This window comes from Adiantum capillus-veneris, chromosome 6 (assembly GCF_014529385.1).
Source record: "Adiantum capillus-veneris isolate H3 chromosome 6, ASM1452938v2, whole genome shotgun sequence".
Classification (NCBI taxonomy): domain Eukaryota; kingdom Viridiplantae; phylum Streptophyta; class Polypodiopsida; order Polypodiales; family Pteridaceae; genus Adiantum; species Adiantum capillus-veneris.
The window spans coordinates 106672951-106696868 of NC_140936.1; the positions used below are offsets into that span (position 1 = coordinate 106672951).

Genomic DNA, 23918 nt, shown 5'->3' on the forward strand with positions numbered 1-23918 from the left:
GCGCCAGGCTGTCCAAGGAGTTTATTTTGGTGCTCGGGGTTTCTATGAGGTTTTATTGGCAGACACTGAAGCTAGAAACCTTTTGTTGGAGATGTCTCCGCTCTTTTTTGGCACGCAGATGATTCATGTTCTTTCGTGGGCACTTACGAAGGACTATCAAAGCCTCATCCGTCACAAATGTCCTGTGTGGGTGGAAATTGTTGATTTCCCTCGCACGTGGCGGCATTTCCTTCCGTTGCTGGCTGCTCACCTTGGCAAGGTAATTTGCCCTCCGACATTGGACGCGAATACCAATAGGTTTTGCATTCTTTGGGATACGGATAAGCATACCCCCGATGGAATTATGGTGGATTCAGGGGATCCATGGGTTGGCAAGCGTCCCTTTAAACTCAAATGGGGTAAATTTGCAAACTCCTGCTTCCATTGTGGTAGATTTGGTCACATGCAATCTGAATGTCCTGAACCAGTTCTCCAACCCTCAGCCCCCTCTTTCGGATGTTCCTGCTTCTACCCCTGTCCCTATAGGCAAATCTATTGGTGAAGCTAAATTGAATGGTGTTTCTACTGTGAAGGTGATTCCCAATGTAGACAAAGGGAAAAACAAAAATCTGCAGTCTGCTGATGTAGGGAATGTAAATGCAGGGAAAGGAAAAAATGTTGGGTAAGGTGATGTTGGCTCATGGGCGGTGCCTAAAAAGACAGTGAAAATTCGTACTCCACCTTCCTCCCGTAATTATGTTTCTCTGGTTAACGCCAACAAGAATGTGTCGTTTAAACAGCTTCCTCGCAATGACAATCGCACATTGATGCCTGGGAAAAAGCGATGCATTCTTATAAGGATGTGCTTTTCAGTGAGAGGCAGTTCCTATGGACAAGTCTCCTGTTTTCACTCAACAGACGGGTTCTAGCATAGATGTGGTGGATGGAGATGTCCATATGGGAATCTCGACTTAATCCATGTGTTTTTTTGCCGTTGTACATATGGTTTCTAATGCACAGTCGCATTAAATGCATTACATACAATGTGCGTGGGTTATGTAACCTTGACAAATGGCGATTGACCTGGCACTATGTACATACATGTAGGGCAGACATAGTGGTTTTGCAGGAACACAACCAGCATGACTTGGTTGGCCAATGTTCCTATTTTGCTGGTTATTGGATCGCATATGCTGGTTTGCAAGATTATTCAGGTTTATTGATGCTGGTTCGACATGAGCTTCCGCCAACTCTCTTGTACAATGATCCGCATGGCCGCTGGATGGTGGTTCAATGTCTGTTGAACGGTTAGGTTTATGGATTTGGAGGTGTTTATGCACATACAGCATCCGGGCAACGGGCTACTTTATGGCGAGATATCTCTTCTCGTTTGTGGACTTCAAATGCATTTTTTTGTGGTGATTTTAATAATACCCCTGCGATGCATGATAGTACCACAGGTAATTTGCACATGTTGTCTGCGGAAAGGCGAGAATGGGATAATCTGTTTGCTACTGCTTCAATGATTGATTTATGGCGGCATTTGCACCCAGATGTCTCTGAATTTACTTTTCAACATGTTGCTCACTCTTCTTATCAAGCGCAGTTGGATCGATGGTATTTGCTCAATCTGCAACAATATCAGGATTTTGTGTGTGAGGCCAGCACCGATTACACCTTGCAATTATCTGATCATTACCCTGTTTTGTTGAATCTGAGTTTTGGGCAGTCTCTTTGTGATCGACCTCTTTCTAGGAAACGTCTGTTACATATTAACAATGCCTATCTCAGTCATGTGTTTCGCAACATGATATCTGATATTATTCCCCCGCTTCTTGCTCACATGCATTTAGATCTTGATGTTGCCTGGTATCGCTTTGTTATGAGGGTGCAAAGTGTCATTCATGACTATGGCACGCATTATATGCAATGCACTCGGGGGGATGTTAAGGATGCAAAGCAAGCTTGTCAACAGTTGCAAGTGTTGGCTGATTTGCGGCCTTTGTCTGACTCTGAGATGTCAGAGTTGTGCGAAGCTTGTGTGTGCATTCAACATAATGACAAGCGTAAACTTGCTAAATGGCAGACGTGTGCCCGTCAACAGGCTTTCATGGATAAAGGCTTCGCACAACTCTGAGATGTCAGAGTTGTGCGAAGCTTGTGTGTGCATTCAGCATAATGACAAGCGTAAGCTTGCTAAATGGCAGACGCATGTCCGTCAATAGGCTTTCATGGATAAAGGCTGTGCTTCGAAGCAATTTTTTAAGCATTTGCATCATACGAGGGTCTCGCAAGCAATCAAGCGGGTTATGCTTTCCCCATGTGTTAGAACTTCTTCGAAGCAAGAACTTGCTGATGCCATGGTTTTGCATTATTGACAAGTGTTTGCTGCTCATTCTCAAGCATCCTCGAATGTTTGCCATGCGCGTCAATTGATGCTTTCCTTTGTTCATCCGATCATATCCCCACAGGATGCATGTCGCCTTGAGGACCCATTTACTACCTCGGAATTGCATAGTGCTTTGCTTGATTTGGGCCGTTGGCAGTCTCCTGGTTGGGATGGGCTTACTGTGGAATTCTTCCTCTCCGTTTGGGAAGCTCTTGAACTCCTGTTGCTTTTCATGATAAATGCAGCATGGCAGAAACGAGATTTGCCACTATCTTGGAAAGAAGGTTTACTTAAATTGTTGCCTAAGCAAGCACTTTGCGAGAAATTCTCATTGGCGTCCGATTACATTGATGCAGGTGATTTACAAGATATTGGCTAAGATGCTGGTACACCGCATTAAGGACCATCTTTTTGCAGGACTCCATCAGGCTCACTATGGTTTCATTCCGTCTCGCCAAATTATGAACAATTTGGCTAATGTTATGATAGGGATGGAGTATGCTAAGTACACTCATCAGGATGTGCTGGTTATGCAAATTGACATTGAAAAGGCCTTTGACACTATACAATGGGATTTCATTGTTGCCACGATGAGGTGCCTAGGGTTTGGTCCTAAATTCGCAAATGTGGTTTATTTCTTGTATGCATGTAGCACGTCTTCGGGGATCTTGGAAGGCGAATTGACAGAATCGTGGCCTCTTGGTTGTTCGGTCAGGCAGAGTTGCCCCCTTAGTGCTCTGTTGTATGCTATAGCCACTCACCTGTTGTTGATTTATCTTGATTACTTGACTTCTGTTGAGCGTCTTCATGGTTTGCGGTTACCTTCAGGTCGTACCTTTGTTGGCCAGGCATACACAAATGATTCGTTGTTTATGCCTTGTAATCAGAAGGCTGATGTCGAAGTGATTATGGAAGCTTTGGGACTTTTTCGCATTGCGGTTGGGCTTAAAGTCAACTTTTGTAAATCGAAGCTTATGCCTCTTTGTTCTTGTGATTGGCACAGACTGCTGTGGCCATGAGATTGTTTCTCCGAATATGATTACTGGGCACTTGGGTTATCCAATTGGATGGAATGTCACACATTCTCAGAAAGTAGATTGGGTTATCCACCATTTGAATGTCAAGCTGCAATACTAGAAGTTATCCACGTGGCCATTACATATTCGTCTGCGAATTGTTCAGAGCATTTTGTTGGCTTATGTTCAGTTCTTTTTGCCGTTGATGCATTGGCCTCGTCATTGTCTTGATTCTCTTATGTCGGACATCATGTCCCATCTATGGCGGACTCATGCTCAAAAGAAAGGCTTGTGTTTGATGTCTATGGAGAAGCTTTGCACTCCTAAATGCATGGGTGGCCTTAACATTTTGGATTTGCGCAGGCATGTTCTTGCTCGGAAAGCTATGTTGTTGCTAACACTTGCGCAACAAATTCAGCCTTGGACTCTTATGTTTGCTCACCTTGGTCAGCATGTTGTACATCCTCTTTTGGCCATTGGCAACCATCTATCTGGGAGGTGGTTTTCGGCAAGATGGATGGGTACATTCCTGGATGTCCTCTTGCTTCCACTTTAGTGTCTGCCTGGAAAGAGGTTACAATTCATCTTTCATGGAATCCTCGGCGGGAAGGTGATTCAATTCGTTTGGAGAGCCTCCATTGGAGCCGCGCATTTTCTCTTACTTTGGTCGATCACTCCCCTCTCCAGGCTTACTTTAGGATGTAGTCGATGAGGCTGGATATACTTTTGAGTTTCTGAAACCGGCCTGTACTTTCAAAAAGGGCGGTAGACTTTAGACTTAAACCTTATTTGCTTTCACCCATTTAATTTGTTGCCCACTTTACCTTACTTTCAAGACACAACAAAGGGGAAAGGGATACAGGCTACTAGATTGCACCTGTATGAGAAGACCGAACTTAGGCGCCCCTTTCGGTATTTCTTTATTGTTTAAAAGAGGGAATAAACGTTGTGGCTCCCTACAAGCTACCCCGCGAAAGCTTGGCTGAATTTCAACTGTTCCGGCCCGATTTCGGCAGCATAACTGTACTAGGACACTTCACAGTCAGTATTCCCACGCACTGACTGACTTTCCCGACGCATACGGGCACTTTGCAAAACCTGGCGAGAATCTGCAGCACGCTGAATTCTCTGTTTTCAGCCCCGAAAATGCGCCAGATCACCTGTACAGCGGTCCCCTCGCGTCCCCGAACCTCCTGGGGGTATTAGGGACCGTTTAGGGCCAAAACCCTAAACCTGCAAAAATACATAGCAGGCTGTAATTTACTGTTTCGGGCTCTGTTTCGCGTGCCGGTCGCATCCGTAGCAAGTCCTCGAGCTTCCGCACCTGTAGGGCTACTTGCCCTTTGAATCGGACGAGTTTCTGGCGTGAAACCTCTCCGAATTCACTTGTACCTGCGAGGGATTAGCCGCTAGCTAATCCAGTACCTGTGCAAGAGGCTCTTGCCTCGGCAATCGCGCATGAACCCACACAAGTGTACATTGGTCAAATGAAAAGCCCACTAGAGGGGCATAACATACTGCCATAGGGGAGAGAGAGGGCAATGCGTAGCGTGCAGGGCATCACTCCTTGCACCGCACTATACATAGGAGGGAAAGCAAGCACTCCATAGCTCTTAACTTGTGACAAATCTACAAATGAACCCTTCTCCTCTCTAAAATCAGCGCCCCCTTCTCTTGCATGAGGAAAGTGCACAGAATTGTGCCACTTGGCACATTTACAAGCCATTTCCCGTTTCGGGGTTGCCGCCTAAAAATCTCCTGACCGGTTGCCCAGTTGACTTCGCGGCAGAGTTATAAAATGTTCCCCTAGTCATACCGGACGTAATGACGCAAATACATTTTTAGGTCCCAAAATAGCAGTTCCCTAAATTTTAGGAGATGCTGCCATTGTATCTTTCTAGGTCATCTGACCCCCTTTGTACACTGCAGTCACACCCAAAACTAAAATGTAGCCTCTGTAGCAAAGGATTCCACTTTGGCTAGTCAATGACCCCACTTTGGCTAACCATAGTCTTTGTCCAACCTTAGTGCTCTCTTGCCCTCAGGCTTGGACTCCCTCTGGACAGTTCCACACTAGCTATGCAATGTAGGGCAGTTAGATTTCCCGAGGGGTATTTCCAAAAAGTGAAAGTAAATAAATAATAAGAAAGAAATCAACAAAAAGGATAGATAGTAGTCACACGCTGGTGACATACCCCCCTCTTGAAATCTCAAACGTCCTCGTTTGCATCTATGTCGTACATGCTCACAGTCAACATTGATGTATTCAACACCTGTCGACTCATGTACGACACATACATGCTCATTGTCAACCCTGGTGTATTCAACACCTCGTCGACACATGTATTGCCTGCGTGTGAACCCTGTCCCAATGACATAGTAGTAGCTTCGCACTCTGCCATTGCTTTGAGTCACTAACTTTCCAATGACAAAATGGTAGCCACACATTTTGCCACTGTCTTATAGTACACGTTGGGCCCAGTAACACTTTCGAGCATACCCAAACCGACAGTTTAAGAATGCAGTTACACATGTACCCTTCAATAGAAGCAATTACTGTATCCTTGACAAACTGACAAGAAATACTCACTTCTATAGCACTAACCAAACTTTTGGACATTCCATAAGAGCAATTGCCAAACTGACAATCTGTACAGCTCTAACATTCATGTAATAGGTATTTCATTTGAGCTCACTTTAAATACCATGTACATCATTTGTTTCAAAATCCATTGTCACAATGACAATCCATGTAGCTTTGAAACTCAAAGGGTCAAGGTAGGTTGCAAATCGAAGGCTTCAAGGTAAAGTGATAACACAGTTGGCGACTCTGCAAGTTCACCTTCTTCCATCCCCTTAGCATTCATTGGTGGATAGTTTCTGAACTTTACCAAGTAACGCCTAGCAACCTTGCCTTTCACTTTTCTTTCTTTATGTGCCAAAATCTGTTCCAGGACCAAGATCTCGTCAAGTTCCTTGACTTCCGGCTGATCTTCAGGTGGCATATCTTCTAGCACATCACCCACATAGGGTCTGAGAAGACTCACATGAAACGCATTGTGAATCTTCCAACTGTCAGGCAATTTCAGCCTATATGCAACATCACTGATTATGTCGCACACTTGAAAAGGCCCATAGTAACGCATGTTGAGCTTTGGAAACAGTCTTTCCTTGCCCTTCATCTTCTTTAACCTTGCCTTTTCAAAGCGTAAAAGCACCCAATCACCAAGTGAAAATACCACTTCACGACGGTGACGACCAACTGCTTTCTTTTGCTTTGCCTGAGTCTTTTCTAAAGCCACTTTGACCTTCTTGTACATTTCATCCATGTCCTGAACATACTTATCTGCTTCAAATATCTTGTCCTTTGTATGCAGTATGGGAGGAACTTTCTTGCCACCTTCAACTATCTCAAAAGGTGCCTTGCCAGTTGATGAATGCATTGTATTATTATATGCATACTCCACCAATGGCAAATATTGCTCCCACTTTCCTTTATGCTCTGACACATAGCACTTCAGCAGATCTAGGACAGTAGAATTTGCCTCTTCTGACTGCCCATCTGTTTGAGGATGAAATGACGAAGAGAATTTGAGCGTTGTGCCCATATTCTCAAACAAGCCTTCTCCAGAACAAACTTGTCATGCGTGGATCACGGTCGCTAACAATCGACTGTGGCATGCCATGATACTTGAAAATATTGCTCATAAACAAGCGTGCCATCTGATCTGGTTTTATCTTCTTCCTGACAGGAATAATATGAGCCTGTTTGCTGAATCTACAAATAATGGTCCAAATACCATCATTTCCTGTCTGCGTTCTCGGAAAATCAAAGATAAAATCCATAGCAATACTTTCCCATGGTTTATCTGGAATAGGTAGTGGTTGCAATAACCCTGGTGCCTTTTGCCTGTCAAACTTGACCTTCTGACAAATTAGGCATTCTCGCACAAAGGCATCCATATCTCTTCTCAATGTAGGCCAGTAGAAGAATGTCTCAACCGCTTTAACTATAGCATCGATACCACGATGCCCTGCATACGGTGGGACATGACTCTCTTCCATAACTTTGCGTCGCAATGGCTTTGTGACACACGATCTGCCATGCATCATCATGAACCCATCTTTGAGAAGATAGTGTTCATGACGTTGTCCATCCATTAGCTACTCGAAGCCCTTGCAAAATCTTCATCATTTGCATACTGTTCTCTCATATCATCAAGTTCATGATGATAAGGAATTGACACAACTGAAATTTGTGGCTTCCTTGACAAGGCATCAACCACAACGTTCTTCTTGCCTTCCACATGCACAATCTGAAAATGGAACATGGACAAGATATTTGCCCATCGCATATGCTTCTCAGATAACTTTGTCTGCTGTGTCAAGAAGTATCGCAAGGTCTGATGGTCCGTTTGGACAACGAAATCTGCACCTAGCATGTAGTGTTTCCAACTTAAGAGCGCATGAATCACAGCCAGTAACTCTTTCTCATAGGCCTGCATGGTCATCTCTGTCCCTTGCAAAATTATGCTCTCATAGGCTACTACCCTGCCATCTTACATTAGCACTGCACCAATGCTACTACCACAGGCGTCACACTGGACCACAAATGACTTCCTAAGATCTAGTAACACAATGACTGGATCTGAAGTCATCTTTTCCTTTAAGAGATTAAAAGCTGAAATCTCTTTCTGTGTCCATCTAAAGGTGACTGCCTTCTTTTGAAGAGCATGTAAAGGTGAAGCAATCTCAGCGAAATTTCGGATAAACCTTCTGTAATAGGAGCATAGTCCCAAGAAACTTTGGACATTGTGTACCGTCTTCAAATCTGGCCATGACTTGATCGCTTCAACTTTTGCAGGATCCATTCTGACACCATCCTTTGAGACAATGTGTCCCAGAAAGTGGATCTCTTCCAGAAAAATTTCACTTTTCTTTGCATTGATGAGCAATCTATGACTGCGTAGCTCTTCGAACACAATGGCCAAGTGATGCCTATGCTCCTCTTCATTCTTTGAGTAGACTATCATGTCAACAAAGAAAGTACCAACAAACTGCTGGTGTGGACGGAAAATTTTGTCCATCATCCTATTGAACGTAGCAGGAGCATTTGTGAGACCAAAGGGCATCACTAAAAATTTGTAAAGGCCAAACGTCGTTCTAAATGCAGTCTTGTGCACATCCTCTGATCTAATGCGGCTCTCATGGTACCCACTCTTTAGATCTATCCTGCTAAACATAGCTGCTGCTTCTAATTTGTCGAGAATATCATCAATTCTAGGTATAGGGAACCTATTCTTGATGGTATTCTTGTTCAGTGCACGGTAGTCGATGCACATACGCCATGAGCCATCCTTTTTCTGCACCAACAACACTGGAGAACAGAATGGAGATGAACTGGGCTGAATCAGCCCCTTTTCTACCAGCTCCTGTACTTGGCCCATTATCTCTTTCTGCTGAGCCGCACTAACCCTATACGGAGGCTTATTTGGTGGGCTACTGCCTGCCACCAAATCTATCGCATGGTCCTCGGGTCTCTCTGGCAGTAATTGAGACGGTAATGAATCGGAAAAACTGTCACTATACTGTTGTAAAAACATTGACCTTTCTTTATCTAGCACAAATAAATTTGATTCATCACAATCTGACACTTGACGTGCAAAAACCAAGTACGCAGAAAGATGCTTTTTCATTACAGAAGTAATAGCAGAAGTTGATACACTTAAAGCTTTACATCCAGAATGTGAGTCTTTCCCCTGCTCTGTACAGTGATCTTTTTGTTGTAGGTATCAATGATTCCCTGTACACGAAATAACCAAGGAATACCTAACAACACATCACATCCGTCCAGTGGCATGATGTAAAATTCTTCAACATCTACATAGGACTGGATATGTAGGCGCAACTTTCCGATGATGGGTGTCACAGCCTCTGTATAGCTAGGACATGCCAAACCTGCCTCTGCTGTATACCCCATCTCTACAGGTCTAATTCCCAACTTTGAAGCCAATTCTGGGGAAATATACCTCATCTCTTCAGGTCTAATTCCCAACTTTGGCACTTGGATCAAAGAAGATAAGAACTGTTTGATCCTTGACCTTTCCCCATGCTCTGCAATGCTCACTTGCATCTGAATTTGGCTTGTCGCCCACCATATCTGGCACTAGACCAGCCATGGGCTTCTTTCCTTTCTTGTCCTCCTTGTCTTCAGAATCAGCTGGCCTTTTCTTTGTAGGACAATTGTAAGCAACGTGGCCAGGCTGCTCACAGATGAAGCATTTGTTCTCTAACCTTAGGACCTTCTTTTGCTCTTCCGACTTGCGAGGAAAACGTCTTTTCCATTTCTTCGCTGGTCCCTTTTCTGATTCAGCCGTAGCTTTGTCTTTCCCTGCGTTGGCTGGCTCCTGAGTCACTTTAGGAACCTCCTTTGGAACATACTTCTTCGCTGAATTTTTCTTGGCTGATCCTTCCTTGACGCCAGTATTAAATTCACAATCTTCTCCCTTGAGCAAACCATTGCTAGTGTTTGCTACCTTGATGAGCTGCGTCAAAGTAGTGACTTTGGTCTTCGTGCAGTACTTTCTCAATCCTTTGGGTAGGCCACAACAGTATTTTTCAATCTGTTCTGTCAATGGCACAAACCTATAGAAAGTTACTGGAAGTAGAGCTTTCCAAAACTTCCAATTGTAGTCATCCAGATTCTTGCAAGTGGCAACATTAAGCTGGTGCCATTCTGTCATGACATCTGCTTCAAAGTCATCAAATAACCATGCTGCTGCAAAAATCTGCTTGAAGTAAATCCATGTGGACGGAGCTTGCCCTTGCAGCAATAAAGTTGTCCACCATTGTCCCGCATTCCCTGTCAAGAAAGTGGCTGCCTTACGGACCTTTGAAGCCTCTGTAAAGTTCCCCGCTGCATAGGCCTTGTCAAACTGCTGGAGGAATGAGAGAGCTAAATTATCATATGGAAGTGACTAAAACATGGGAACACTGTTAGGGTTCATTGGTTCCCTGACAACAATTAAGTTGACCTGGAAATACCATATTTGGCAGCTGATTTGTAATTCCAGCTATACCAAAATTTGCCTGTGGCATCCCAAATTGGCCCTGAGTGCTTTGAAACCCTGGTAGCATGCCCGTGACACCATACATGGGGTTAGGCATCATCGTTTGAGCACCCCCAAATACTGTTCCTGGTGTGTAAAAACTGATTTCCAGGTGCATGACCAGCCATGCTCTGGAATACCGATCCACCTCCAAAATAGCCAGGGTGTACTGAAGGTGGTGGGAAGACTTGTTGCATAGCCTGTAGGTTGCTTCCCTGCCCATTAGAACCAGCTATAGGCTACTGAAAAGTGGCTGGCTGAACTGATACAGCTTGAAAGACTGGCATCTCAACCACCTGTTCTTGCATCTTAGGCACAGGTTGTGGAGATTGCATGTTCTCCGTCAAGTGTACAGGTGTTTCCATTGACTGTGCAGTATGAATCACCTGTGCTCGAGCCTTAACAAGCTTTTGAATATGATCCAGTGACCCAACTTGCTGAGACGGAAGAGGAGGTTGCAGAAAGGCTAAAAACCTCGGGTTCTGCATTACTTGTGTCAACATAGCCACAACAGTAGCCAACTGGGTCCTGAATATATCATCATCTGTCTGAGGTGGTCTTGAAGACTCACCCACTTCATGTGTCTGTTGACCCTGCAAAGAGGAAACCTCTTCAATCACATCATCTGGGCTGTCATCCATAATTGCAATTCCCTGTGTCTGGTCTATGATCCCCTGTGTCTTCAAACCCAACCTGACCAAGGCTCACTTCTATGGGAAAAAGTGATTTGATCTCGGCGATGGAACCATGAAACCGGCCTGTACTTTCAAAAAGGGCGGTAGACTTTAGACTTAAACCTTATTTGCTTTCACCCATTTCATTTGTTGCCCACTTTACCTTACTTTCAAGACACAACAAAGGGGAAAGGGATACAGGCTGCTAGATTGCACCTGTATGAGAAGACCGACACCAAATTGGCCCCTAACTTAGGCGCCCCTTTCGGTATTTCTTTATTGTTTAAAAGAGGGAATAAACGTTGTGGCTCCCTACAAGCTGCCCCCCACAAGCTTGGCTGAATTTCAATTGTTCCAGCCCGATTTCGGCAACATAACTGTACTAGGACACTTCATAGTCGGTATTCCCACGCATTGACTGACTTTCCCGACGCATACGGGCACTTTGCAAAACCTGGCGAGAATCTGCAGCACGCTGAATTCTCTGTTTTCAGTCCCGAAAATGCGCCAGATCACCTGTACAGCGGTCCCCTCGCGTCCCCGAACCTCCTGGTGTATTAGGGACCGTTTAGGGCCAAAACCCTAAACCTGCAAAAATTCACAGTAGGCTGTAATTTACTGTTTCGGGCTCCGTTTCGCGTGCCGGTCGCATCCATACCAAGTCCTCCAGCTCCCGCACCTGTAGGGCTACTTGCCCTTTGAATCAGACGAGATTTCTAGCGTGAAACCTCTCCGAATTCACCTGTACCTGCGGGGGATTAGGCGCTAGCTAATCCAGTACCTGTGCAAGAGGCTCTTGCCTCGGCAATCGCGCATGAACCCACACAACTGTACATTGGTCAAATGAAAAGCCCACTAGGGGGGCATAACATACTGCCATAGGGGAGAGAGAGGGCAATGCGTAGCGTGCAGGGCATCACTCCTGGCACCGCACTGTACATAAGAGGGAAAGCAAGCACTCCATAGCTCTTAACTTGTGACAAATCTGCAAATGAGCCCTTCTCCTCTCTAAAATCAGCACCCCCTTCTCTTGCATGAGGAAAGTGCACAGAATTGTGCCACTTGGCACATTTACAAGCCGTTTCCCGTTTCGGGGTTGCCGCCTAAAAATCTCCTGACCGGTTGCCCAGTTGACTTCGCGGCAGAGTTATAAAATGTTCCCCTAGTCATACCGGAGGTAATGACGCAAATAAATTTTTAGGTCCCAAAATAGCAGTTCCCTAAATTTTAGGAGATGCTGCCATTGTATCTTTCTAGGTCATCTGACCCCCTTTGTACACTGCAGCCACACCCAAAACTGAAATGTAGCCTAGGATTCCACTTTGGCTAGTCAATGACCCCACTTTGGCTAACCATAGTCTTTGTCCAACCTTAGTGCTATCTTGCCCTCAGGCCTGGACTCCCTCTGGACAGTTCCACACTAGCTATGCAATGCAGGGCAGTTAGATTTCCCGAGGGGTGTTTCCAAAAAGTGAAAGTAAATAAAGAATAAGAAAGAAATCAACAAAAAGGATAGATAGTAGTCACACGCTGGTGACAGTTTCCCTTCGCCGCTTGCCGTTTTGGATTGGGTACGCATTACCGTCAGTTTTGGAGAGAACTTCAATGTATGTTGCTCGACTTTTTGCCAGTTTCGCCCTTACTTGATGGTGATCGCATCTCTGATTGGGATCTTCGTGAAACGCCTTTTCGAGATATTTCTGCGGGTCGCATTTATGCTCTTCTTTCTAGCACAATCATGGCTTGCTGATCATTGCAATGATCTTTGGCACATGCATAAATCTGATCTCTGTTGGAGGAAGCTTCTCTCTGCCTTGTGGAAAAGCCATTTGCCGTTGAAAGAGCGACTGTTTCTTTGGCGCTGTTTACTTGGAGTGCTTCCTGTTGGCATTTTTCTTAGGGCGCATTATATTCGCCCTTCCTCTTGCGTCCGTTGCTCCAATGCAGAAGAGGATATTTGCCACTTGTTGTGGGATTGCTGCACTACTAGAGATTTCCTTCGCCGTGTATCGGCCTGTATGCGGCTCTGCTTTCCTGGGGTTGTTTTTCACAAACGGTTCTGGGTATTTGGTGAAGGAGTACGAGCGGAAGTGCGACGCGAGAGAGAGTGCGAGAAGAAGAGCACGACGATACGGTGAACTCACTCTACTGTAATGTGTAGAGCATAGTGAGTTCTTATTAGGTTTTAACAAAAAAAAGAATATGTGTACATACCTGGCGGCCCGCCCACTTACATGGGCGACCACATTGGGCTTTATACCCCAACAACCTCCCACTTAAAGTCCAATGTGGTACTTTAAGTGTGAGAGAAGCTACTATACAAGCTAATATACAAGAGATGTAGAGAAGTGATGTACTACCCTACACCTAACTGCTTGCGAAAATGCGCAAAGCTCTCTGAGGAAAGTCCTTTTGTAAGTAGATCAGCAGGATTTTCTGTGGTGTGAACTTTGACAAGCTAAAGTTGCTTATCCTCGAGCATTTCCCTGATGAAATGATACTTCACATCCACATGCTTTGTCTTTGAGTGATAAACTGGATTGCGAGCCAATTGTATAGCGCTTTGACTATCACAATATAACACAGGCATCTCTTCTTTGATTCCCAAATCTGTTACTAGTCGATTAAGCCAAATTGATTCTTTGCATGCCTCTGATGCTGCAACATATTCAGCCTCTGTAGTAGACTGAGTAACACAATCTTGTAATCTAGAACGCCATGATACTGCTCCACCAGCCGATGTAAAGACATACCCTGACGTAGACCTTCGGTTGTCTAAGTCACCTGCATAATCTGAGTCTGTAAAACCCTTTACACTTAGCTCCTAACTCCCATAGCATATACGCATACTCTTTGTAGCTTTCAGGTATCTCAATATTCCTTTCACTGCCTCCCAATGTTTCTTGCGTGGGTTTGACATGTATCGACTTACTACTCCCACTGCAAATGCAATGTCTGGGCGAGTAGAAATCATTGCATACATCAAACTACCCACTGCAAACGCATATGGAATCTTATCCATTTCAGCCTGTTCTTCCTCAGACACGGGACAATCTTGTTTGCTAAGTTTCACATATGGTGGCAATGGAACACTCAATGCCTTTCCCTTCTCCATATTGAAACGTTGCAAAACCTTGTCAATATACTCTGTTTGAGATAACCAAATCAACTTCTTTGATCTGTCTCTCTCAATGCGCATACCAAGTATATGACTTGCCTCACCCATGTCTTTCATGTCAAACGATTTTGCCATCTTTGACTTCAAAGCTGAAATTTCTTCCAAGTGCTTGCCAGCAATCAACATGTCATCCACATACAAAATAAGGATCAGCCAACTGCCATCCTTAGCCTTCTTTGTATATAGACAGTGATCGAACTCACTACGTTTGTAGCCTTGAGAAAGCATAAACTTGTGGAATTTATGGTATCATGCCCTCGGTGATTGTTTTAAGCCATAAAGACTCTTTAACAACTGGCATACCCAATCTTCCTTGCCTTTCTCAACAAACCCTTCTGGCTGCTGCATGTAAATTTCCACATCTAAATCACCATGCAAGAACGTTGTCTTGACATCCATTTGGTGCAACACCAAATCTAATATGGCAACCAATGCAAGAAAGCATCTCAATGTAGTCATTTTGACCACCGGAGAGAAGACTTCATCAAAGTCAATGCCTTGTTCTTGCTTAAAGCCCTTGGCAACAAGCCTTGCTTTGTACTTTGGCTGACTATCATGAGCGGTGATCTTATACCTGTAAACCCATTTACAGGGTAGAGCCTTTTTGCCCCGTGGTAATTTAACTAGCTTCCATGTCTGGTTTTTATGCAGAGCTGTCATCTCTGACTGCATGGCCAATTGCCAATTCCCGGAGTCCTTCATTTGCACTGCTTCCTTGTAACATGAAGGCTCATTGCAATCAGTCAACATGTAATAGTTCATAGATGGAACAAACCTATCAGGAGGTCGCGTGACACGTCCAGATCTACGCACAATAGGTGGCTCACGCTCAGCCACAACCTGTGGTTCCACTCTATCCTGTCCTTGCTCCTCTTGAGCCCTGACATTTTGTCTTGCACGTGCAGGTCCATCTTCTTGGAAGACAACTCTTCTAATCTCCTCAACCCTCTCTGGTTAAGAATGATATTTGGATTCATTAAAGTGAACATCATTGCTGCGCACAACCTTTCTGGATTCGGGATCCCAAAGTCTGTACCCCATCTCACCAGAATTACCATAGCCTAGAAAGATGCACTTTCTACTCTTTGGCTCAAGTTTGTTCCTAAATTCCTTTGGAACGTGAGTATATGCCTCACAGCCAAAGACTCTGAGATGCTTGTATGAGGGCATTTTGCCTGACCATACCATCTCTGGCACTGAATCCTTCTGTAAAACCTTGCTAGGAGATCTATTTACAAGATGAACAGCTGTTGATACAGCTTCAGCCCAAAACCCATTTGGCAGTTGTGCATTAGACAACATACTTCTGACCTTCTCTTGTATGGTCCTATTCATCCTCTCAGCAACACCATTTTGAGGAGGATTGTAAGGAGCAGTAAGTTCACACGTTTTATACTTTTTGACTCACAAAAGTCCTGAAAGGCCTTTGAAACATACTCTCCACCATTGTCAGTGCGTAAGCATTTAAGCTTCTTGCCACTCTGATTCTCCACAAGTGTCACAAACGTTTTGAAAACACTAAACGCTTCATCCTTGTGCTTGAGAAAGTAAACCCATACTTTCCTCGAGTAATCATCTATAAATGTCATAAAGTAAGAAGCTCCCCCTAGAGATAGGTTAGGCATAGGTCCACACAAATCACTATGAACAAGTGCCAACTGTGTATCTCTTCTATTGCTTCTATGCTTATGTGGCTGCTGTGTTTGCTTACCATACAGACAATGTTCACAGAATTCAAAATTATTAAATGAAAAGCCAGGCAAATAACCAGAACGAGACAAGATTTCCATTCCCTTCTTGGACATATGTCCTAACCGGCTATGCCACAAAGAAACGTTCGGCTGCTCGGTTACATTGATTACATTTTTAGAGACATTTGATACATAAATCATGTAAAGTCCTCCAGACTTTACTCCATGTGCTACTGTCATAGAACCCTTGGATATCTTCCACATGTTCTGTCCAAAAGTGGTGACGTAGCCAGCATCATCAAGTAAACCTGTGCTGATCAAGCTCTTTGTAATTGCGGGAACATGTCTCACATTCTTCAGCGTGAAAGAAGAGCCATTCTGAAACTTCAATTGAACATCTCCAACACCTAAGATCTCACATGTCTGCCCATTGTCTAGCTGAACATGATCTTTAGTGGTCACATAAGAGGTAAACCACTCCTTGTTTGGAGACACATGAAGTGATGTCCCTGAATCTATAATCTAGTCACTCAGTGCATTTCCATCAGATGTTGTAAGAAGAGCTGAGTCCATTGTATTATTCAAGAAGTAGATGTCTCCTGACACTAGACTGTCATCCTCTGCAACAGTGTTTGTCACATTTATTTCTTGAATCTTCACTGAGCACTTGTTCTTCTCACCATGGTCTTCAGCTTTCTCTTTGCCTTTTTCTGCTTTCCATTCTCTGCAGTCTCTTTTCATGTGACCCTTCTTGCCACAATGGTAGCATTCTATGTCACTCTTGCCTTTAGCACTGCGGGACTTGCTACGAGACTGATTCCTCTTTCCACCTTTGTACTTTTCTTTGGTCCTTCCCCTGACAACTAAGGCTGTTCCTTTGCCTTTGTCCATTGTCTTTCTATTGGTTTCTTCAATAAGCAGACTTCCTTCTACACCTGCTATGTTCAAACCATCTGGAGGTGCAGAATTACTCAAAGCTGTGCGAAAAGTGTCCCAACTTTCCGGCAATGTGATCAACAAGAACATAGCTCTAACAGGTTCATCAAACTTGACACCTTGAGCTGACAACTGACTATAGATTGTGTTGAATTCATTCAGATGATTGGACATAGGTGTCCCTTCTTTCATCTTCAAGTCAACAAGCTTCTTAAGCCAGTATACCTGTGAAGCTGCACTCTGCTTCTCATAAAGATCACTCAGCTTTAACCATGCTTGATAAGCCGACATCTCATCTGCTACATTGAAGTAAACGCTTTCTGCCAAAGTCAGCATAATGGTAGAAAGTGCCAATTCATCCATTTCGCTCCATTCATCTTCGTCCATATCTTCTGGTTTTATCCCCTTGAGCTTTATAGGTTTTATCTGCTTCTTTTGTACCAACACGTGCCAAATCTGCTTCTTCCACAATGGGAAATTGGTTCCATCCAGCTTCTTGATATTGTAAAGAGCAGTGTCCTGTGATCCAGCCATAGCTACGCTTCACAGTAGTTTACTTTCCTGGGAAAAATTCGGTAGAGTTTCCCCTGTAAACTGACCTCTGAACCAATATCAACCTATCAAATGAACCAAGAAAGCTTCAGATTCTGCATAAATTTCGGCAGTCTCCTTTGTAAAATGGCTCTGGTGTACTCAAAAAACAGACCAAAAAACAGCTCAAAAAACACTGTCTCTCTGACATTGTAAGCTGCGGGTAAACCTGTCCTGCACTTGTACTGTCTCTCACTGTCCTGTAAGCATAGACTGTGACAATGCCTCAACGGCAATAAAGCAAAGATGCAATCCCAACTGTCTAACTCACAGTCAATACATCCTAGCTGCCTATCTAAGGGTGCTCGAGGGATCGCTCCAAGACCTGTATCACCGAAAGGATCTCAACATTCGAGAATCCCCCAGCTCAATAAAACCTCACTCGACCCTCAACAAAGGCTGCAGTAAATCTGACAGTACATAAACTTCCCACAAAGTCATACATCCACAAATTTCCCACTATATGCTGTAACCGCTACGGCGGTTGTTTGCTGCGTGACTCACAGCCAGCAAACCCTCAACAAACATACATCATCTCTGACAATACATCCCATGTGGAAGTACCTGCAATGTCAGGATGAAATCTGGAATATCAAGCAGCAAACACAAGCTACCTGATGAACTAGTGGATGTCGCCTACAGTCTGTGTGTAGATGCGCCCATGTCGTATGTGACACGCCTCCAAGAGCTGTGAGCCGTCCTTCGATGTGTAGACAGCCACAAATCAACACTTTGGGAGTGTTGATATCCTCAGCACCTGCAGTCGTAGGCCGAAAACCCCAAATTTGCAGAGTCAGATCTGCACCCGTCGAGACCACGTAGTCGAAAATGGCCTACGCAGACCTTTGTAGAAGCCGAACGGTGGCCGAGATGACCTCAGAATGAAATTCTGACAACACCAAGCCCTTCGGGCTTGCCCACGAGATTTGGGGCCGTGTCTTCGCCTGTCGAATTTCACTCCAATCTGAGTTGGTGACTCTAGCCTCCTGCAGTGCTGCCCCGAGTCTCGATCTGAGCTCTGATACCAGTTGAAGGAGTACGAGCGGAAGTGCGACGTGAGAGAGAGTGCGAGAAGAAGGGCACGACGATATGGTGAAATCACTCTACTGTAATGTGTAGAGCATAGTGAGTTCTTATTAGGTTTTAACAAACAAAAGAATATGTGTACATACCTGGCGGCCCACCCACTTACCTGGGCGACCACATTGGGCTTTATACCCCAACAATGGAAGCTAGTTAAATTACCACGGGGCAAAAAGGCTCTACCTTGTAAATGGGTTTACAGGTATAAGATCACTGCTCATGATAGTCAGCCAAAGTACAAAGCAAGGCTTGTTGCCAAGGGCTTTAAGCAAGAACAAGGCATTGACTTTGATGAAGTCTTCTCTCCGGTGGTCAAAATGACTACATCGAGATGCTTTCTTGCATTGGTTGCCATGGCATTTTCTCATCGACACTACAGCGGTTTGTGCTCTTCTTTATGTGGGTCAAATACTGGGCTTATTGGACCTGTGGAGTTAGCATCATGCTTGCATGTTTCGTCATACTCATGTAGACCCGTTCCCACTCTTCAAGCTTTCCCTGAGGCAATCGTTACGATTTGCTTTGGAAGTTGGTGATATCACTGCAGAGATACATCGCCTTTCCTATGACTGTTTCTAGCTACTCTGTACAGTTGAGTAGTTCTGTGTTCTTCGCATTGTACATTACCCTTTTGGTGGGTTTTCTTCACTTTGAGGTTTCCCACTGGTAAATTAATCAAATAGATTTACAAAAAAAAGTGTGTGTGTGTGTGTGTGTGTGTGTGAGTGTGTGTGTGTGTGTGTGTGTGTGTGTCTATACAGGCTTATTTTCTCTCCCAAAAAGGTATTGATAGGATAACAGATGTGATAGACGCTGATGGACGGGTGCTCTCATTATTTAGACAGGCTACTCTTACCTTTGGGCTTGGGACGCACTACAAGCGCATGTGGGACACCATTAAGGATCTGATTGACTCATCTCTCTTGTTCCGCTGCTTGTTGCGTAGAATCGAGTTTGTGATTGGCTCTACATTGGTTCTTCGATCCCTTCGATATCTGCAAAGAAAGTGTACTGTCATTTGCAGTCATCTTCCTCGATCCAAGAACATTGAAATAAGGTATGGAATATGAATAAGAGTGCTACATGGTGGCGGAGTAAAGTTATGAAAATGTGGCATGCTAAGCTACCTCTAAAGGAGCGATTATTTATGTGGAGATGCATTGTTGGGGTTCTCCCAACTTACAAATTTCTGTGCTCCAGAAGATTAGCCTCGGTCTCTACGCCCTAGTCACAAGGGACTCCCTTTTTCGGGCTTCCCATCCCCACTTGCCGTCCTGCCCTCTTTTTTACACTAAAACTCCATTTGAGCCCCATCCCCCGTTCCCCGTCCCGGAATGCATCCCTTGTGACTATGCTCTACGCTTCCGCATCGTCGACTTTGACAACTCCGGTATATTACATATGAGATACCTCAGGTATTTGGTGAAGGGCACAAGTCACTATAGCCAAAGATGACAACTTCACAATCAAACAATTACACCAATTCATAGTGGACCTGAATCAGTATGGAGAGCAAGCACACAAGACAAGGGCCACAAGAAGACAGAGCAAAAAGACATTTCAATATTTCTTCCAGCTAGTAGACAAATTGTATGTACAAAAGATCATACTACAGGGGATGACTCAGCAGCAAGCAGAACCCATTAGAGCTCAACCAAATCATGGATCTTTATTAGTCATCATGCAAACACTATAGAAGATCCGAATGTTGCACCAGCATCTATCACAAGAGAGGCTGCCAGACAGTAATGGATGTCGAGCCTCGAGGGCCTCTTCGACAAATGTATCTCCAGAACCTAGATGCATGAGATACTCCCCAGATGGACATTACTTCATCCCCCCATTATAACAAAGTGGAGCTTATTATGTGTATTATATGTATATTAAGGCTAATGTACTTCCCCAGGTATGCAGTTTTGCAATTTTTCACATTGTGATAGATAGCTCTATCCCCCACCCTGCTAATCATCACTTCCCCTCTTGTACCCATCAGATGCACTCCATCGAGAACACTACTTCTAGTACTTTCCTGACGTTTAGAGGACTTTCGCACTTGTAGATGAATTTGTCTCATAAGACAGTTGTCTATAGCCTTTTGTAAATGTGAATGAGATCTCTAATACAACAGCATTGGATTTCTACCTACCTCTATCATCTGGATCACCAAACCATGTGCCAGCTGTATGTCTCCAATTTCCAGCAAGTCCCTCTTCAATCTTGTAGTCTGATTTGACCCACCGACTCTCCCAATTATCTGCAAATTCAATTTGAAAGTCGATTTAAAAACAGCAAAAAACCTCACTCTCCTGCTTGAACCGCGGGCACAGCTGACAAAACAATAGACTTTTCAGTTCAAAATGGCACCCCATACTCTCACAGGAAATCATAAAGTACAAAATGGTTGCATTTCATTTCACAGGAAATCATAAAGTACAAAATGGTTGCATTTCATTTGGGCATCTCTCTCTCTCTCTCTCTCTCTCTCTCTCTCTCTCTCTCTCTCTCTCTCGTGCAAATAGCAGAGTACTACCGTCATCAAATCGCTCCTCAAAAAAGACTTCTGCTGAAGAGGGGAAAGACAGCCGCAGCAGCAGCAGAAGCAGAAGGCAAGCGAGACAGGGAGAGGTTAGCATGAGGGCAATGCCGAAGACGCTGCCGTCCCAGCTCGCTTCCAAGTTCACTGCTCAGTGTACTTGTACTCGCCTCTGTTTTCAAGTCGTCAAAAGTCAAGGCCACAAAAGCGAGGCCCGGCTGGTGGAGTAACGAGTTGTGGGTTTGAATCGCACATCCTAACTTGCTTGGAGAGTGGTTCCCACCCTCAGCACTACCTCACGCGGGCATTGATAGGAGGGGATCAAGGGCCCATCTTTATTTGGCGGAGCAGAGGCATCATGGACCGTCAATATTACAATGCCACCAGAGCTTACCAATTTGCCCAAATTTACTAAACTAGCCCAAATTTACAATTCGACGGTTTCGCGATAAAAGGAACATGTCTCCTAATGCTTTCAAGTATCACATGTAGGTGAGGCGGTTAAGATGGACAGCTTGCAAAGTTGAGGTCCCGTGTTTGAGTCCAAGGGAGGGGTGGGAGAGAGGGGGGCACCCGAATTTTCATGTTTGTGCACCCGAACTTACCTATTTTCCCAAATTTATAGAAAGCGGATCAGACGGTGCAACACACCCGATCCTCGAGATAGACACATGCCATTGATCCCCTCCTACCCATGCCTATGTGAAATAGTGAGGAGGGATTCCCACTTTCTATCCTTAAGGGTTTCTTATTTGTGGTTCCTCATGAAGCACTCGCATAATACATACATGTTATTGCATCCTCAACAATTTAGCATGTATTGACATGCAAAGCCTCCTTCAAAGGTTAATTGTTGGGAGGAGGAACCATCTCCCAACCCTATCAAGTACCAATTTTCCAGTCCCCAAACCGGATTTGATCATGTTTCTTTGGTGTTTCATGCAACAAATTTCCTTTGAAGTTCTCAATACTTCTTAGAGGGACCAGTCTCCCAATTCTTGGCCTCTAGAGTGGGTCCAATCCCAATTCCCCAAACCCCCAAAGGGATACCTTCATGATATTCTTGGTGTATTTTCCTAGAGCTAGTTGTGAAAAAAAATTCGTGAAAAAAAATTGACAATCAAAAATTAACTTTAAGGTGACATGCATTAGCCTATGTCACAGTTCCCAAACAAACATTGCCTCTTATACAAAAAAATGTTGTCAATCTATATTGATGTCTTAATTCTTATTAGTTTTTTGTCTATACACTTGACATTTCTTATGGACACCTAAGCAACACGACATGTCACACAGTAAGGATGGACAATGTCACTTAACTTGGAATGCCATGAAGTTGAGTCCTATTGCTTCTCTCTTTTCTTTTTCTTCAAGTTGTGTATTAGGGCCTTGATTTGTGTGTATTAAGAACTAATTGTCCTCTAATTGCTTGATTGCCTATTGTGTGTTTGATTATGGTTTTGTGTGCATGATTAGATTAGTGTGTAGATTAGAAGAGGATTAGAATTCGTGCATGCATTGCCCTAATCGTAACCCTATGAGCTTGGGTGAGCTCGTGATTAGGATGTGCTTACAAGCATTGGTAGGGAATGCAATGAAGAGCAATGTGTGATTAGCATAAGGTTTAGCGTGTGTGAAACACTAATCCCTTTCATTAGTTCTCTCCTCTCTAATCCAAATGGACTCTCATGGTTTTCCCATTCGTTGCTTACTCATTACTCTGACACACTCACCCATGTGTGATGCTTCCATGCCCTAGTTGGGTCACTACCATCCACAGGTTGATGATTTTGAAGCAAAGTTCTCAAATTTATGTCCATGTTTTTGGCCCAACCAATCCTTGAATACACAAGCCCTTCTCACTATTTAGGGCCCTTTGCCATGCATGCATATCCTATAATAGCCACTATTCCCAACGACTCTTAGCCACATTAGGACCTATGTCCTAGCATTACCCCCCGTTGAAGAAGTTTTTTTTCCTTGAAACAAAAGTGGAAAATCTCTGCTAGAAGCACTAATGATTTCCAAAGTGCAACCTTCCTCAAATCTATCTCCCTGCTTAGTATAATCATATAGTCATAGTTCCACATTCACAACTCGTGATAATCCATAATCCATTTTAGCTCACATTGTTGGCTTCTTGAAATCTCCCCAACACTTTTAACACAACTACGATTGATTAAATCAAAATAAATCCAGTAAAACGATTGATTGAATAATCACAACACATAAAGAAGCAACATAAACAAGAATCAAAACACAATACACCGTTCTGAGTACCAACCATCTCCCTCAATCAAGATGATTAAGTATTTTCCTTTCGCCTCTTTATTCATATCATGGAGCATGAATTACAATAGTATAAATATATGAAAGCTAAGAGAGCAAAAACTACTCAATTGAGAGAGTGTATGTCATGATTAACAGAGAAAATTAGCATAAAAGAGAAAGTGCATCTTCTGTAGCTTTGCTCTGATTGAGATTCTGGTTGCTCCATTGGCTTTGAAGAGGGGGTAGACCACCAGGCTACCTAGTCAAGATGCTCTCGGAGCGCTCGTCTTTCTCATGAAGAGCCAAAAAGTTGATTCCTGCTAAAAAGGTGCGGTGCAAACGAAGACGCAATTTCAAGATTCCCTTTCTCTCTTCATGCATGCACCCAAAAATAGAAGTGGTTGCTTTTCACTTGAACTCTAAGAATAGTAGGTAAAGGAGAGTTCTAATCACATTGCTTCCTTTGAA

The 23918-nt window shown here is 43.9% G+C and overlaps 1 protein-coding gene across 2 annotated transcripts in view; it reads right to left on the minus strand.

Annotated features, from left to right (window-relative positions):
- Positions 1 to 21412, minus strand: part of LOC147456035 (calreticulin-like) — a 92915-nt gene extending 71503 nt beyond the window's left edge. The window contains exons 1-2 of one of the 2 annotated variants that reach the window (XM_086514610.1): positions 21177 to 21412; positions 20793 to 20900 (exon numbers count right to left, since the gene is read on the minus strand). In XM_086514610.1, coding sequence (XP_086370736.1) covers positions 20793 to 20900; positions 21177 to 21279 — 211 coding nt within the window. In that variant the 5' untranslated portion in view covers positions 21280 to 21412. The remainder of the gene's footprint in view (positions 1 to 20792; positions 20901 to 21176) is intronic. The other variant, XM_086514609.1, reaches the window with a different exon arrangement.
- Between the last annotated feature and the right edge of the window lie 2506 nt (positions 21413 to 23918).